The following is a 17,752-nucleotide window of genomic DNA, read 5'->3' as shown; positions in this document are numbered from 1 at the left end:
AAACCACTAATCTCCTTTATTTTCATTCCTTCCTCAGCTCAGAGCAAATGTTGTCTGTACAGGAACTTGCTAGGGACACTGACTGCAGCCCACACTTGCCCATCTAGGAACAGGAAAGCTGCTCTTTTCTTGGCTTACATCTACGTTAAAAAAAAAAATTCTGAGCTGTGGTCAAATTCACATTCTAATTCTGGAAAACCAGAACCTATTTCAGCAAAGCCACAGAATTAGCAATGTGACTGTCAGAGGACACTCTGGAAGAGCAGCAGCCACTGGATTGGCATCACAAAGCCCCACTGCCTGCAGAGACCAGAGTCAGGCCTTGTTTGAATGCAAAATGCTGGTGACAGCTCCTGGCACAAGCAGAACTTCTTCCACATTTTTACTGTCTCCTTCACCTCAGTACATTGCTCAACATACATTAGTCATGGAGAGAGCAACAGGCTGCCAACCTGCACACAAATAAGCCATGAACACTTTTCCTGCTTCAGGTCACTAAAATGCAATGCAATCTCCACAAACTTCTCATTTTGAACAGCTTCCTCCTAACCTTTACTCTTCTCTGCTGTCTTCTCCATCAAAATGTTGTTTTACCTCCCTCAAGAAACATACACATTATAGCATTTTACTACTCAACTTACATTTCCATTATTTGTAATGTAGGTGTCATTTCTCCAATCTCCAAATTTGCTAGTCACAGCTCTTCAGAAAGATAAAATAAGTAGATAAAATACAGGAAAGGAAGAAAGTTGAATTAACAAAGTTATTTCCTCCAATCTATCAAAGCCACTCTTGGGAAAAGTTAAATAAGGAAGAAAGGAATTTGAAATTTCACAAAGATAGCAAATATTAAACCAAAGTGGGACATAAAAAAAAAAAGGCAACTGGGAAAAATGAGGCTATGTAGCACTAAACAGCTTAAAAGGAACAAGTAGCATTGCTGCTTACAGCCATAAAAACTATGTGACTTGCTCTTCAGTGTAGACACACATGTGCCTTTAGTCAGAAAAAACCCAAACTTGTAAATTCCTGCAGATGTTGAGGATTGCCTGTAGCAGTGTTTCTACCTAGAAAACAGGCTATGGATATTGCATGAAATTTGGACTGGGGAGAAACAATGACCCTTTCCAAATATCAGAATTCCCTACAATTACTACTAGGAGAATTATTTAAGCACAGTTAAATAGGACTCAAAATTTCTCAATCTTATTTTCCCTTAATGGAAGTGGCAGCATTCCAAACCAAATCCATACCTTTAAAAGACCTCAATTAATTTTCAGCACGTCAGTTAAATCCAATCTCAACTTCTGAATTTGCTGCTGCAGTTTGACTTTAAAGAAGAGTAGCATTTTTCTAAAGCAATGCCCTCTTTAATCCTTCCATTGTGACTTCCCTTACAGGCTACCTTCTTCTCATTCCCAGTTTCTAGCATTGTGCATCAGTATTCCACTGGGCACCCAGAACAGCTATTAATGCTAATAAGCCCAGACAGGAATACACGTTTGTTCTAAAGAGACAGTAACTGCATGACAAGTAATAGGATGAGACATACAGGATTGCTAAGTCCTGGCTTTAAAATGCAAAATACAGAAACACATACTCCACAGCCAAAGCAAATTAATTCACAGGAGCACTGAAGTATCACAATGTCTTATCAGGATGCAAGTGCTTCTTATAGCTGCATTATGGTGAATAGCAGAGGATGTGAGCGTGCTCAAGTACACCACTTATAGAACATTGCATCCTGGCCCCAGTGCAAGCCTCACTGCTGCTCCCTCTGAATACTGACTGCATTCCTTGTAGCTGTCAGGACTCAATAATGATTTCTGAATACTCAAATTAGGTTTTGGTCTCCATGAATCTCTGTAATAAGCAAGCTTAGACAACAGCTCAACACTACAGTGGCTCTTTTGAGGAAAGGGATCCATAAGCAATATTACCTGGTTCAATACAAACCCTGAAATATTATTCCTGGTGAAATGAACAAACCACAACAAGAAAATTCATAAGGGACACTGCATGAACATTCTTACAAAGACCATTTAAACCAGTCTGGTTAAATCTCATTGTCCATAGTCCTTAAAAAAACAGTGACTATCAGAGGCAGGTAACATTTATAAATGTAAATGTAATCCTTGCTCTTTAAGAGGATAACAAGGTCAATAAAACGTGTGGCTAAGCTACTCTGCTCTGAATTTAAAACCAAGATCCAAATAGACCAGCCAGTTCTACTTTGACCATTAAGAAAAAAAACCAAAGCCCCCGTACATATACTTTCTTATATTCCAACATTCCCCCCATACTTTCTTATATCCCAACAACTAATCATGCAATACTCACAAGCTTAAAAGGGTACCAAACTATACTATAGATAATCATTTACCTTCAGTTCATCAAACCTGCATGAAGCTAAAGCTTGTTCTGAAGAGCTTCTAGTCTAAATGTGAGGTGAAGTTGAAGAAGTGTATGAAACTTATTCAGAGTTTTCCACTCATCATGCAATGGCTTCTGTCATCCAAAACCAGTAAAAACCAAAGGTTTTAAAAAAATAAGGAAATCACAAACAGAAATGAAAAAAAAACAATTAGTAAAATCCAATCACAACATAAAGAGAGGAGCATAATTAAAACATTCAAGACAGATCAAAGTTGATATGGCTCAAAAACACATGTTGGAATTTGCATAACATCTGACAGAAGTACTGTGCCCAGTGGAAAACTACACACTTCATAGGATGATTCAACAACTAGTTGACATAAATACAGAATTCCTGAAGGATATCTTGTTTATACAATGTCCACAAGCTAGATCCAATAAGCTAAAGACAAGTCAAAGACAAGAGTATGAATAATACAAGAGGAAGCTCACATGAGCAAGCATTTCTGTCTTGTCTTTCACAAAAATCCTTCCCCCATGGCCTTTGAGATAACGTCCAGAAGCAAGTTGGATAACTTCAGTTTTGCAAAATGTGTTGTGAATTTTAAGAGTTTTTCAAGCCCAGCTGGTAAATTAAAAGATTTTATGTACTTAACTCTTCACACAATATGACAATCCTATACCCACTAAACTACCAACCACAGGAAGGAGAGAAGGTTGGGATCTCCATCCAAACAGATCTGCAGCTCAGGCATATGAAGTTGGTAAGCTGCTGTGGTGGGTTAACCCTGGCCGGTGCCAAGTGCCCACCAAAGCCACTCTACCCCAGTCCTCTGCAACTGGACAGGGGAGAGAAAAATATAATGAAAGGCTCATGAGTTGAGATAAGGACAGGGAGAGATCACTCACTGACAGCCAACATGGGCAAAACAGATTCGACTTTGAATTAACTGAATTTATTACCAACAAATAATGAGAAGTTAAACAAATATTAAAAACAAACCAAAACACCCTTCCTCCAAAACAAATCAAAACTGCCTCCTTCCCAGGCTCTACATTCTCCTCCCAAGCAGAGCAGGGAGATGGAGAATGGGAGCGATGGCCAGTTCATTGCTGTCACCAATAAACACCAGATTCCAGTACCACACTAAAAAGAACCTGTTAGCAGAGGAAAAAGGGGCCAAAAAACCCCATAATAATAGGTAAATATTGTCTGCTTTGTTATCATTTTTCTTATTCAGGTGTTCCATGCAAACTATTTCATCTACACCATCAGTATGCAACCTGGGAAACTGCTGACTTCAGCATCAAGTTGTGGGGGTGTTAAAGTGGTAGGTAATACAACAGCCCCATAAAAAATAAACCACATGGCACTCAAAGAACAGAAGAAACTAATTTTTCCATTTATTGACAAAAGCCAATTCCAGTGCCTCCCTGACATGCCCTACAAGATCCTCTACCTAGCAAAAATTCACGGTCAGTTTTAGCTCAAAACATACTTAGAAAGAGAAATAAATAAGTCTCTAGAAATAAATAAGTTCTTTACCTACTTATATCCCTTCACTGCATTCCCTTGTTACTTCACTGCTGCTTTTCTCACTTCTAAACACATCCTGACCTCAGATACTCTTAATATATCTGGAAGTTGCCTTTCTCCATAAGAGCTAAAGACTCTTTCAATTTCATTGAAATTTTTTATACCCACATACTTTCATTGGATGATTAGATCATCTTACTGTACCAGACAGAGAATATTTTTTCTATGAATACAGGAAAGGAAGCCCATTATGTATGCTGTAAGGCTGGAGAAACAGGATGCTGGCTTCATTTTCACAGGATCACCAATTTAAACAGTGCTAATGCTTTCTAAATTGCCATGCCAGAAAGACATGTTGCTAAAGCTTTGCACCAAAAGTGCTGTAGTGTTTGATCATGTATAAGGTACCAAATGCAAACTCACGTTCAGGATAATCCATATCAGAATTAGTTATGGAATTAGCTAGCATTTTAGAAAGAAATATTCTTTCCCTTTAGGAAATCACACTGATTTATGGCAACAGCTTGCTGACTTTGGGATACACACATTTTTTTTCAGTGTTATTGGTCTCTCATTTTAAATAATTTATCAACAGGCTATAGATTTCTGTAATTTGTTAAAAAAAACCAACTAGGCTTCTCTGCCATGGTTTTACCTGCTCTTTTCAGAACAACAAAAATAGGAAGTTGACAATTTGCAAGCTGCATTGGTTGCATTTGCAACCACAAAAGGGAAAAGAAATGAAAGCTCCCATTTCATCATCTTAGTCAAAACATTAAGAAAATAGATGGTACCAGTTGAAGAAGCAACTGTAGCAGGGTTATTACAGAATGCCAGGGCAATTTCCACAGTAGTTCTGTAGAACAGCCTCTGGAAAAGTTCTTCTGTTTATAAGGAAAATATAAAAGGTTGTGATAGGGCTTAACCCACAGCTTAATAACAACTTATTTCAGAACACTCAGTTTGAAAAGCAGACTCATGTCCAAAGCTTTAAGTGCCTGTGTAGCACTTAATGCAATTCTGTAGCAAAGAGCTATTAAAGGAAAGAACATATATTTCTTCCTTCTGGGCCTAGTCTTCATCAAGTAGAAATAACAGAAAAATAAAGCATCTATAAAACACCATATTTCTTTACTAAAGTAAATTCCAGTGTGTGCCTATAGTACTTTCCAAGTCCTTTCTACCTGCCTAAAACCAGTCATTTTTCTCTATTAACATTTTCATATAGTTCCCTATACGTCCATTAACATCACAGTTCTGTTCATGCAATCTCAAAGAAAATGAGTTAAAATTGATTTTACAGTCTAATTTGGTCATAATAAAAATCCACACAGTTTTGTGTAACCACCTAAACTACTAAACTTGAAATCTTAGAAGTAACTGTTGAATACTTAGAGCTATCTGGGGACATTCACAGTATCTAAGAGATTATTTCCTTCCTTTAGCAGTTTGTGCAATAGGGGTGCTGCCCTATAGACAATTTATAATTAATTCAACTCTGCAGGAATTCTCAGTTTCTTGAAGCAGTTCAACTAACCTACATATACCCTTCCCTCCAGAACAGTGTTTCCTTTTCCAGCTTTATTTTGAGCTAAACGTTTCCCCTGAGTATTCCTACTGGACAACTGTATTCTTTTCAATTAACAATTACCTATTGGCTAAAATAATCAGAATATACAAGAGGGAGTAAGTAATAATGAAAGCATTATCCTACTTCCCATGCATGAAGGTAAAGATTCAAGTAGAAAATATAGGAAGAATTAAAACTTATTTTCTACATGTGTAAAAACAGTAAAAAAAAAAGAGCTGTGCACTGCAAACATGCAGAACATGATACATTTACCACTGAGACATCTCCATGATTAATTTTACTCAGTCACAGAGCAGCCAGTCATCAGTTTCCAACCCAGCCTACCCACAGTCTGAGAGCAGTGCACTATTCCTATCACTTGTTCTTCTGTCTGTTCTGCTTTCTTATATTAATTGATCTCGCAGTTTTGTGCAGTGAAACAAGTAGACAACTAATCCAATATGAACATTTGTCTAAGGAGGAAGCTATACCCAAGTACCACACGTGCTACCCACACACCTGAGGAAAAAAAAGACACTGTTCCATCACAGGGTCATGCATTACAGAGTCAAACATAATCAAATAAGAAGTGAAACATTTAGGACAGAGTAGAACACTCTTCAGGCTTCTCAAGAGCAGTGCAGTTCCCACAGCCATCAGTCATTTAAACAGGATGCATAATCTACACTGACAAGTCCTCTGAACACTTGGACAGGAAACCCATGAAACATCCTTTCAGTTTGGAACCAAGTTGTTCAAAGATAGCTGTGTCCTCCAAAAACTACCAGGAGAATAAAAAAATGCCATACTCTCATAATGGAAGACAAAATGTATTTTAAAATGTTATCAACAATGGAAAACAATATGAAAATTCTGGAACAGGCCCCTGAGACTCTCAAATGTGACAAATAGCTGGAACTCATGCCAGTAAGTCCAGGAAAAATGTGCATGAACCAGAACCTAGAACTAGTCTAGCTCAGCACAAGAAATTAATTTCTCATCCATGATATTGACCCTAAAGCAAATAAGACAGATAGCAAGGATAGCAACAACAGCAGAGGTGCTGACTGCTCAATGGCAATAAAAGCAGGAGCATCAGACATCACTCATGACCTTTCAGCCTCTCTCTGGCTGTATTAGCTGCCCAGAGGGACAAGCCTTGCCAGCTGAAAGATGGTCATTTACCTCTCCAGCCCCCCAAAAACCCCACTCTTCCACTGATCCACATAAAAGCTGTTCTTCTAGTGATCACAGAGTCCAAAACATCTGTGTGTTTGCAGAGGAAAACAAAAAGCAGATGTCATCCACATGAGGCAGCAAGAATGACAAGACAGCAGCACAAATGCAGCAAGATGTAAAATTGTTTAAGAGGACACCACTGTACTCTGAGCTTAGAAAAACAAACTCAGCTACACCTTACGAGACTACACAAAAAGGAAATTAATGTAAAATGTTTGTTTTAAAATGACAAGTTCAGTGTCATAACTAAATGTAAGAGATTAAAGTAGTACATACATTCTTTAAAGCAATATGATTTTAACTAAGCTAACTTCCCCTTAGAGGCTGGTGCTTTCCAGACCATGACTTTAGACACCAAAAATCATAGCAAAGATCAGGCAATTAAAACAAATAAATTTCAATAATGTTTAGGAATCAAGGCCTGCTCTCCAACATGTAAAACATGAAGCAGATAGACTTTCTGCCAAAAAGGAAGGAACACAAGTCATATGGATACCCTTAATAACTGTGTTAAAATTGCTCCAAATCACAGCAAATTAAAAATAGCACAATCCAACCAATCCATACAGCACTTAAAACTTTCAGTTAACTCATGCAGTTGCCCTTGGCCCATTCCTAACACTAGGCAACTCAATTCTTTCTGCAGAACTAAGGGAGCTAAGAAATAAAATTAATTTAGAAAATTAACTATCCAAAGCATTATGGCAGGATTTCCTTCAAAATTATTGATGCTTCCTTACAGAAATCTGAATGAATGAATGAAACATATTTCTTTATTTGCTTTGTTCCTAATGACATATGTAACCCATGAGGCAACATCATTCATAGCTTCAGTCATCTTGTAATAGCCAGATATTTTCCCCCATTGAAGTAACTGCCTTGCTACATTTTAGAGCTGATAATTCAAGTCTTCTAGGTTTTACTTTCACAAGACACTTCCATTAGGACAATACTGTCTTTAAGTCTTCCCATAAATTAACACCAATAAAATTGCCTTTTAAAGAAATTAAAAGTATTGGCTTGTAGGAGGACAGATAGGAGCAAAAATTAGGTCAACTAAACTAGGTCATCCATTTATACCTCTATTTATCTGGTACCTTTTGGGAAACATTTTTCTCTACTTGATCTTTTTAGCTGTGTAAGATTTTTTTCATTCTAAAGCTGATGACAAAACAGCAGCTAGAACAAGGCCCTCAGGGACACAAGCAGTAACCTTCCTATGCAAACCTCAGTGACTGAAACATCCTGACATTCAGAGATACTTTAAACAAGTTTCCAACCCAGAATGACAGTCCTAAAGCCTTCCAGTCCTGACTCTGCTCTTCTGCTCTTACAACTTTTCCCTTACCTTGCTGCACTCTCAGCTTCCCTAGTAAAGCTACTGGTTTTGCACTCATATTGTCTCACCAATATTGGGTCTGAACACAATCTGGTTTCTTGAAGGTGCAGAGGGACTCCAGACACAGTTCCAAAATACAGCTGCTCTCTGTGCTCCAGGTTCCAGATCCAAAACTCCACAGCCATACCAGAGTGCTCTCTTTTCATAAACACATTCTGATTGCTCAGATTTGAACAAATAATTCACAAGTTAAGTTTATATTAGCAAGTTTTTTTTTTGTCAGATGAAGTAGGAAACCAAAGAGCTTAATCTCTCTGCAACATTCACATGCTAGTTAAAAGAAACAGAAATGCAGGTCCATGGTTCATTAAGGGCAAACACACACAGCTGAGTTATCCAGGCTTGTGCTGGCATAACCACAGCAATTGTGGAGTACAACAGCTTGAGGAAAACACCAGGATACAAACAATGCACTTCCTAATGGCACAAAGAGCTCCTGCTCTACCTAACTCACTTGTGCTTTACTCAGTTCCTTATCTGACCTTTAACACTGATACCTCTCCCTAACTGAAGGGTTGTTATATAAGACCAAGAAAAAAACCATCATCTACCATCTGATTTCAGTTCTAGAAATGCATACCCAAAGTACTCCTACAGTTTCACGTTTTCCCAACACTAAGAAGAAATGCATTACTATTTTCCCTGTGCCAAAAAGTCCTTTGTACTAAGCATACTACAGTCAAACTGTAGCAGTACACAATGGAAAATCCACAAATCTTAAATAGTAACAGCGAAGAAGATAGAATATAATTTCTGTTCATTACAAACTAATGGCTTTAAGAGATTAATATAGAAGCCTCAGACTTCTGTTGCATTCATGATCAACAAATGCATACACCTTAGATAATCTGAATATCTGCTTACCCTTTCCCTGCTTGCAGAGCTGATAACTTATACTTGGCTATAACAGCATCAAGGAAAAACAGTTCATTTTAACTGAACCTACTGCAATTCTAAAGTAAATTACATGCAATCCAAACCAAGAAATTCATGCTATAGATCAGTGACACACATGCAGAGTACTACACAGACTTTACTACCATGCTTATACAAATACATAAGCACGTACATGGAGCTACAGAACGATAGATTAGGGTCTAAGGTTGATGAATTATGGTCACATGAGACATATCCATATATAGATATCTACTGAGATGTATATCTATCTATATATATATATAACTAAATACAGCAAAAGGTGCTGCAAAATTGAGGTAAGAATAAAAACAAAGTATGTATTTGACATGCTATTTAAATTATTTGGATTGCGTGTAGTATGCCATGAGGTGCAAGGTCAACATTACCATTTGCTCCTCCTGAACAATTCTTTAATATTCTACAAAATCCATACACAACCCTTTATTCCATGAGAACAGTAGACTTACACACTGCTGTCTTTTGAAAATGAGCAAACAGAACTTATTACCACACAAGCTATTTGACACAACCCAGAGCATTGCCTAACTGACTTGGTTTAGTTTCATGTGCTGAAAAAACAGCAATTTTAGGCAGAGTTTGCAAGTTCTTACACCCCAGGGTCACTACAGCAGCTTTGTGGCTGTGTTCAACCACCTCTGTGAAAATTCAGAATGGCATCTTTGAAGCAACAAAAACAGCACTCATTTCCTCAGAAGGGCACAAAGAAGCTGAATATTAAAATTGAATGATTGTTCATGCAAAACTGTATTTTCATATAACATTGAATGACCAGTATTTCACAAATTTTCAGAAGCCTCTAAAGTCTGGGCTTACTGAAATGACTATTCAGTGACATTGCTCCAACCAGATTTGGTCCATGTAAATGAAGCTTTATGAATGGCCTGGATGACTACAACCACACACAATGGAGTCATGTGCTGGGGTGTGCCCCCCACAGACGAATTAACAGCATCTAGCTGAAATATGTAAATGGAAACAAAACTTTACAAATACATTTACAAGAAAAATGTAAGCATAATATGAAAGGTGACTACTAACAGATCCATTATTTAACCCTGAAATGATAAAAATGCACAAGGCATATCTGAAGTGACAGTTGCCTATGACCTATTAACTGATTGCCAAGAGCAGAGTTCCTTATGACTGATCAGCTGTACAACACGTTTAGGGGTCATTTTCTCCAAGGCAATTACCCCTTCTGCCACACTCTATGGAAAACAAGTGCTCCAAATAGATTTTTCAAAAGAACCCAATTTACAAGAATTCCATGTAAACCTCTGCTTATACCAATTAAATCTTGGATTTGAAGTTTCAAGAAACAGTTTACCATGTAGTTGATTCTACCAAACCATTTTTCCCAGTTTAACCTTTACAGATACAAATATCTCTTGAAAAGACAGCATGTATTTTGTAACACATATGACAAAGCATTAGTGTTTCTACCAATATATTACAAGCACCAAACTCATTAAATAGATACTAGAAAACATCACTTCCAAAAATGTCTATACGGTGGGATCTTAAAAAAAACTGCAGAGACAGTAAAAAAAATAAATGTTTTCTAAGTTTCCAGATTATATGCCTGTCTTATAAATTTGAAAAGTATCTTCACAGATACTCAAGAGGTGCACTAATAGCATTTGAATCAGAAAGGCTTATGCAAATGCACATTAATACACAGAGAAGCTTCAAGAAGGGCATTTCTGAAGTGCTACAGTTGAATAGGTATTTCTGGTATCCCTAATGCTGCTCCAGGACCAGAACAAAATCTATGTCATGACTGGCATCAGTATGTGGAGTTTCACTATGTATCTTAGTAGTTTTAATCAGTGATTTAGTATAGTGTAGACTGTTCATTCATTTTAAACAGCCTTTAGGCATTTTAGAAATTGTGCCTTTTCCTGAGAAAACTGACCAAAAAACAAAACAAAGACAAAAGCCTTAAAAAATGCACAAAGTAAGTTTTATAGCATCTGGCGTAGCACTTCCTATGAGCAGCCACATTTTCTCCTTACAAGTCAAGCACATTCCATCTCCCATTTTTTAAAATAGCATTTTCACAAAACAATCAGTTGGAAGTCCTTAAATATAAAAATGTCAAAACCAAAACTAACTAGATGTAAAAGACATAGAAACTAGTTTTTTACCTGTTTCAAACCATTCAAATTCCCTTTCATACTTCAGAAAACAGCAACTCGAGTACTTTACTGTTTCCAAACCTAAAAGTTTCATCTTAGACTGAACAGAACACAGACACACAATATTCAGTTGAGTTAGTTACCTGTGCCTTCTTGAATGAAAGATACAGAGATCTGTGACTAGGTGCAATGAAGTTGTTAAAAAAATTTATTATTATTTAGACCAACGATCTAAAACAAGACCATTTTGACACCACTTCCTCCAAACAGCAACTGAGAGTCTCCTACACAGTAGCCATCACAAAAAACCCATTCTCAGCCACACACAGTATTCCATGACAAGAGATTAGCCAGATATATAACTCAGAAGATGAAGCAAGACTGTCATATACTACAAAACAATAGAAACATCTGATTTTTGAAGGTAAAACTTCACACTACTCATATTTCACTTCTCCTATAACAATGGCAGTCTACATCAAACAAGAGAAATGAGTGTCAGGATGCTTTTCTCATGACTATAACGTAAGAAAACAAAAATGTGTTAATCGTAGGTAGATTAAAATTTAAAAATAAATCAGCAAGTAATATTTATCAAGGTCTTTCTAAATTCTAGAGTAGCTGTTTTCTGTTCTTCCATATGGAACTTTGACTTCCAACCTTTGTTTGATGTAATACACATGTTCATTACAAAAAAATCAGAACCTGGACCATTGGTTGTATTCATACAGCATGAAACACCAAGAGGAAGCAATCTATACTTATTTCCTTCCACCCAAATAGCAATGTCAGCAAAAACCCAGGAAAAAATATACTCCTGGATGTACTACAACCATGGTAGCAATGTCCTAACCTACATTATTTTAGGAAAAAGCCCACTTGTCCCATATCCACATCCACATGATTACTGGCAAGGCTTACCGACATGTCTGTCCTGTTTTCAAACTATCCACTTCATTTAATCCTAACTGTGCACACCCAGAGTACTGAAGTGATCTAAAGTCCTGCTCACTTCCTAGTGCAAATTAATTAACTGCATTTGATTTCCAGTAACAAACTTGCCACTGGTGCCCAGATCATAGAGTTTATCTTGCTGTTGAGGGGAGATGGGGAGGCACTGGTGGAGTGGGTAATAATCAACTTTCCACCTTCCAGGAGGAAGTTGTTTCCAGGTATGTCAATGGCATCATTAAATTGCAGTCTTAGTCATCTACACTCTGGACTTTCAATAGCAATCAGCCAAGCTTATCAGCCTACCTGTGCACACCTCGAGCTTCTCTACCCTGTCCTCCAGCACTCCTGGGCACCCAGCATGTACTTTCAGTTCACTCTCTCAGGCCTATGTACAACTCTCCAAGCCTATTACTCAACTATTGCCGATTATTCCAAGGCAATAAAGACCTAAAAGTAAAGAATTGTTTTCATTTGCATTCACCCACTATTCCATTCACATTTTAGATTCCATTTTGACTTGGAAATGAAGCGATGAGTAACAGCAATTCCTATTCCACAAACTTGCCACTATTTAGCAGCCACAGAACATCCTGCACTTAAATGAGATAACACAACTTCCTCCCTTCTCACCCCTCAAAAAACATCTACTCATTCTTTAACTGAACAGAATACTGAAACTTAAATCCCCTTTACCTCTCTTTCCTTCTTCCTTTTCCATCATTTCAAAGAGGACCTAGGCATAGCTCTGTTAAGACAGCCAAATACACCGAAAACTCATACCCCAAAAATCCCTAAATACCCCAGAACATTCATAGTGAAAAAAAAAAAACCCTTAAAAATCAGCAATTATAATTCTTGTCATCACACTAATCTATGTCTGCTTTATTACATAAAGGTGAATATTAGAACTGAAGATCCTAATTTCCTGGTTTTCCTTTAATTTCCAATACAAAAATCAAATATGAAAGTTTGAAATACAAAGTGTTAAAGGGCAAAAGAAATTTTCAACACAATTCTCCCCAAAACATTCAACACTCTTTCAGGTAATACATCTTTCTCCTGAAATGTCTTGCCCATTAGTTCCTATAAATCCTATTTTCCCATTTTTACCCATATTCTCTTTTCTTCCTGCTACAGGAAAGCAATGGGAAAATTCACTGTCTATGCTGTTGAAAGCCACAAAAACAACATGCTGTCAAATAGAGAAATTGAAACAAAAGCTATTTTCCATACAGGGGTGCACCACTGCTTCAAAGAAAGGATGATAAAAATATCTATTATATATCTTTAGACTACAACAAAACTAAAACATCAGGATAATTATCAGATATGAAATGGTAGAGGTGGATTAGGAGATCTTAACATAGAGATTATTAAAAATGTCCCTCATTTTGCAGTAGCCTAGGCCAGCCTTTCTGTAAAGTATATATAATTTACATGAACAAGACAGGCTCATCAGTACAAGGCAAGATGTCAATTCGTGTTAAATAGCAATTCTATTACTAAAACTATGACTTAATGAAAAGCTTCTGTCAAATTCTGTAACCTTTAAGCTCTCATGTGAAGATTTAAAAGGGTCCTATCTCTCCAATGGCGTTCTTCACACTTTTCTCTCTTCCTTTCCCACATGCTCAGATGTTTCAGCAGCATACTTTTAGCATTTGCAAAATCCTGCCCAAAGAGCGTGGCCGATTTCCCACGGGCTCCCTCCCCACCCTGGATGAACTCGTTACTTCCCAAAGTCCACTTCCTCTTCCAGCCCTGGACCTGCCAGCGCTCCCAACGCCCCTCGCCTTGCGCAACATCCGCGGCCTCCTCCCCACATTTCGGACAATCTCCGATGCGACGCTTACATTGAGATTTTTTATTTTTTTTTTTGTTCCCAGAGCACGAGCACAGACTGACAGCTTAAAGGGCTAACGATGTGCTTTTAATCCCAAAGAGCCACACATAATAAAACGAGCTACAAAGACAGATACGGAGGGCACTAACCCGCTCTCCTTCAGCTCTTCTGCATATGAAAACTGCATTTTGATATTAAGTATTTAAATGATATTGAAAAGTGCCAGCAACATCTGCCCAATCAAAATTATTGTTCACAGCTCAGACGACCAATTCAAAGATAAAACTCCCGATATATTGTAACAGCCCTATTAAACAGCTAAAATAAACCAGGAAAAGCACAAATTCTCCGAGAGAATTTTTCCCCGACCGCACACGTTAACCAAAGGCTGACGGTGAACTGATCTGGAAGGAAGAAAGGACGAGGGATACAGGCAGGGCTGCGATGGGGGATGGGAGACGTTAGCGAAGGGAAGATGAATATTCCTCCAATGACTAGCAATACGTTTAACACATCTATCTCCTCAGAAAGAAGAGAAATCTCAAGCAGGCAGCTACAGAGGCAAATCAAAGGGGAAGGAGTGCCCGATTATCCCCAGCTGCCATCACAGACGGCGACCCTGCGGAAAAGGGGCTGCCGGGGCGAGGAAGCGCTCGCAGCCCCCCCGCCTCGCCTCCGTCCCCTTTATGCGCTCAGGGAAGCAGCGGGGCGGGCGGACGAGGAGCCTCCCGGTGAATTTTGCAAGAGCCGATGACCACCAGCTGCCCAGGAGCGGGGAAGAGCCGGGGCCGCGGTGACAAACCTCCCGGGGCTGGAGGGCAGGAAGGAGCTGAATCCAGGCGGACACTCTCCCTCCCCCCGCCGAGCTCCGAAGCGGCGGTGGCACAGGGAGCCGGCCGAGCCCCGGGGCACACAATAGCCGGTCACCCCCGGGGATGCGAGCCCACCCGCCCCGGCACCCCCCCGCTGGCGGGGGATGGGGAAGGGGCTGCGGGTCACCCCCCTCCGCCCCGGGGGCGGCAGGAGCCCCGCCCGCCCCACCCGCGCCGCCGCCCCTCACCATGAAGTCGCTGGCGAAGTTGTCCTCCCCATTGTGGTCCGTGTCCTTCATGGCCTGGACTCGCTTAATGAATTTCCTCAGGATCTCCTCCTGGCTCATCCTGCCCCGTCGGACGCCCTGCGGAGCGGGAGCCCCGGCCGCCCGCTCGCTCTCCGCCCGGAGCCCACTCCGCCGCACGACCCGTCACCCGGCTGCCTTCCTTCCCCTCCCTGCCTCGCCTCTCCCCCGCCCGGGCCTGCCCGCGGCCTGATGGCCCCGCTCTGGCTCCGCTCCCGCCCCGCTCACGGCCGCCCGGCCGCCCGCTCCATCCTCCCCTCCCTCCGCCCGACCCTCCCTGGAGCAGCCGACACGGACACGACACGGCCCCTCCTCCTCCCGCCCCGCGCACGCGCGACGCCCGCCCCGCCCCGCCCCCTCCCCTGTGTCCCGCCCCGACCCGGCAGCGCTCCGCCGCGCCCATTGGCTCTCCCGATCGTCGCCTCGCCCTATTGGCGGCCGTGCCTGCCAATCACCGGCCGCCGGGGTTTCGAGGGAGCGCTCGCTGGGCTCCACGCCTTGCCCTCTCCCCCCCGGCTCCCCCCCCCCTCCCACCCCCCGTTTCCCATGGATGGGACCGCCCGAAGGGCGCCTCATGGAGCGCTGGAAGGGACCACTTGGTGCGCGAGGGGGAGGCGGAGCGGAGCGCCGTTTCCCCTGGCTGGAGCACAATGGGCGGCGGTGGGTGCCCGCGGCGCCGCGCCGGGAGGCAGCGGCATGTCGGGACATGTAGTCGCCACAGCGCCGCGTCCCGGGGCTGGGGGCTCACGCAGAATCCTACTGAAACGCCCGGATCAGACGGGTCCCGCCGCGGGTGGGAAGCCCGCAGCCGTGGGACGTGCCGGGGGTCGCTGCCGCGGCGGTGCCGAGGCGCGGCAGCGTGGACGCCGGGCAGCGGGAAGATGGCGGGGCGGGACAGGGGACGGGCGCGGACACCTGGCCAGGGACTGCTCCTCGCGTATTTGTATGTATATTAATATGTATATTAAGCGTATATATATGTGTGTGCTTATATCAATTTTTCATATATATATATATATGTAAGTGCATACTCTTTATGAAGTGTGTATCTATATGTGAGCGTGTATATATATGTACGTGTGTGCGGATAGATAGATAGATAGACAGACAGACAGATAGATCTACTTAATAAAAATGTCCGCAGGCGAAGCTGGTTCGTGGAAGTGCCGCCGGCAGGTGTCTGCGGGCTCCGGCCCGGTGCCGGGCGGGGAGGGTCCCGCACTCCTCGGCACCGCAACGAGAGGGCTCAGGCACCCCGCGCCCTCCTATTTTAAACATAGCCTAAAATCTCTGCCTTACGTGGCGTCAGAGGATTTGACAATGTGCTATTTCATTCCTAATGTTATATGGAAAAGTTAAACTCTTTCATGTTTGGTGTCCTGATGACATTTATAACTTCTGCTTAAGCAAAGTAAAGCAGTTGTGGAGATGTGCATATGTATAGCCTTATAGCTTAATAAATATTCCAAGTGAAGTAATTTAAAATGTAGTTTCATTGATGAAGATCTCCACAGTCTTGAGTGATGCTGTTGATCCAGTAGAAGTTTGTCACACCGGCAGATGATAAAGGTCCAAGCTGAGAAGCATAACCCGGCTGAGTCACTCCTGCTCGTTCCCTGTCCCGGGAGCGTGTGGCGCTTGCAGTGCTACCAACACAAGCCCTGTCGGACAGGACATCGAACCTGCTCAGGGAACTCACTCAGCTGCAATTTAAGTCCATAGAAAATCGGTGTGTTTTCTTCTCTGATCATTCCATTAATCTGGCTTTGTTACCAAAAGAAACCTACAGAAAGCTTGATCCTCCAGTGTTGGTTGTAAGATATTAGTGTTTTAGAAGGCTGCCAAAGAATACCACTTCTACACAGAATGAGTAAAATGGCACATTACTACCCTCAGCCCAATTCATTGCCCACTAACTCACTATTTTCCTAGTGGAGGCAAGTTTTGAGATATGGCGTAGGAGCCTGAACTACAGCTGCTGATGCATGGACACATTTCCTTCTGCATCTGCTGCAGACGGCCATCTCTGGCAGAGGGGTAGGCTGGAAAATTGAGAGGCTTAGCATTTTCACGTGACTTGCTGCAGACTTCAGCATCTTATTAAGGGGTTGGGGGTTTTAGCTGTTGATGTTCATCAGCTAATATAGAGGAGAGAGACATAAGGACACATGAAGGAGCTGGGAAAGGGCATCAGCTCTGTGGTGAGGTTTAGTGAAAGCTTTTAGTGAGCACTCCACACAAACACATCAGCTGTCAGTGCTCAGTCTCCTCTCCACGTCCTTTGCACCAGCTTCCATAATAAGCTAATCAATTGGCCCTGAAGAGCCACAAGGATATCTGCTTTTCTTGTTTTAATTCTTCTCTTCCTTCTCCTTTTCCAAACCTCCTTTTCTACAATACAAAAAAGCAGCTTTAAAGGGAAAGACAGAAATTAGAGAGAGACCTGAGACCACAAGGATAGCTGGGGCTCGGATCATCAGATAATTTTTCTATGCCACCTTGCTGGATTTCCATCTGCTTAGGAAGGTTGCTGTTTGCACAGCAGTTGTCCTGGTAAACCTGCTCCCAGTGCCAGATGGCAGGTAACTTCAGAAAAGTGATACTTGAGACTACACAACCAATTAAGGAAGTCTGGAATGT

General features: G+C 41.4%; 1 protein-coding gene across 3 annotated transcripts in view; it reads right to left on the bottom strand.

Moving 5' to 3' along the window:
- Nucleotides 1–15,308, bottom strand: part of PTPN12 (protein tyrosine phosphatase non-receptor type 12) — a 69,557-nt gene extending 54,249 nt beyond the window's left edge. The window contains exon 1 of one of the 3 annotated variants that reach the window (XM_066550888.1): nt 15,056–15,308. In XM_066550888.1, coding sequence (XP_066406985.1) covers nt 15,056–15,154 — 99 coding nt within the window. In that variant the 5' untranslated portion in view covers nt 15,155–15,308. The remainder of the gene's footprint in view (nt 1–15,055) is intronic. The other 2 variants (XM_066550887.1, XM_066550886.1) reach the window with 2 other exon arrangements.
- Between the last annotated feature and the right edge of the window lie 2,444 nt (nt 15,309–17,752).

The sequence above is a fragment of the Molothrus aeneus genome, chromosome 5, assembly GCF_037042795.1.
Source record: "Molothrus aeneus isolate 106 chromosome 5, BPBGC_Maene_1.0, whole genome shotgun sequence".
Classification (NCBI taxonomy): domain Eukaryota; kingdom Metazoa; phylum Chordata; class Aves; order Passeriformes; family Icteridae; genus Molothrus; species Molothrus aeneus.
The sequence above is the reverse complement of the archived record's forward strand: the minus strand, read 5'-3'. Positions and strand labels throughout refer to the sequence as shown.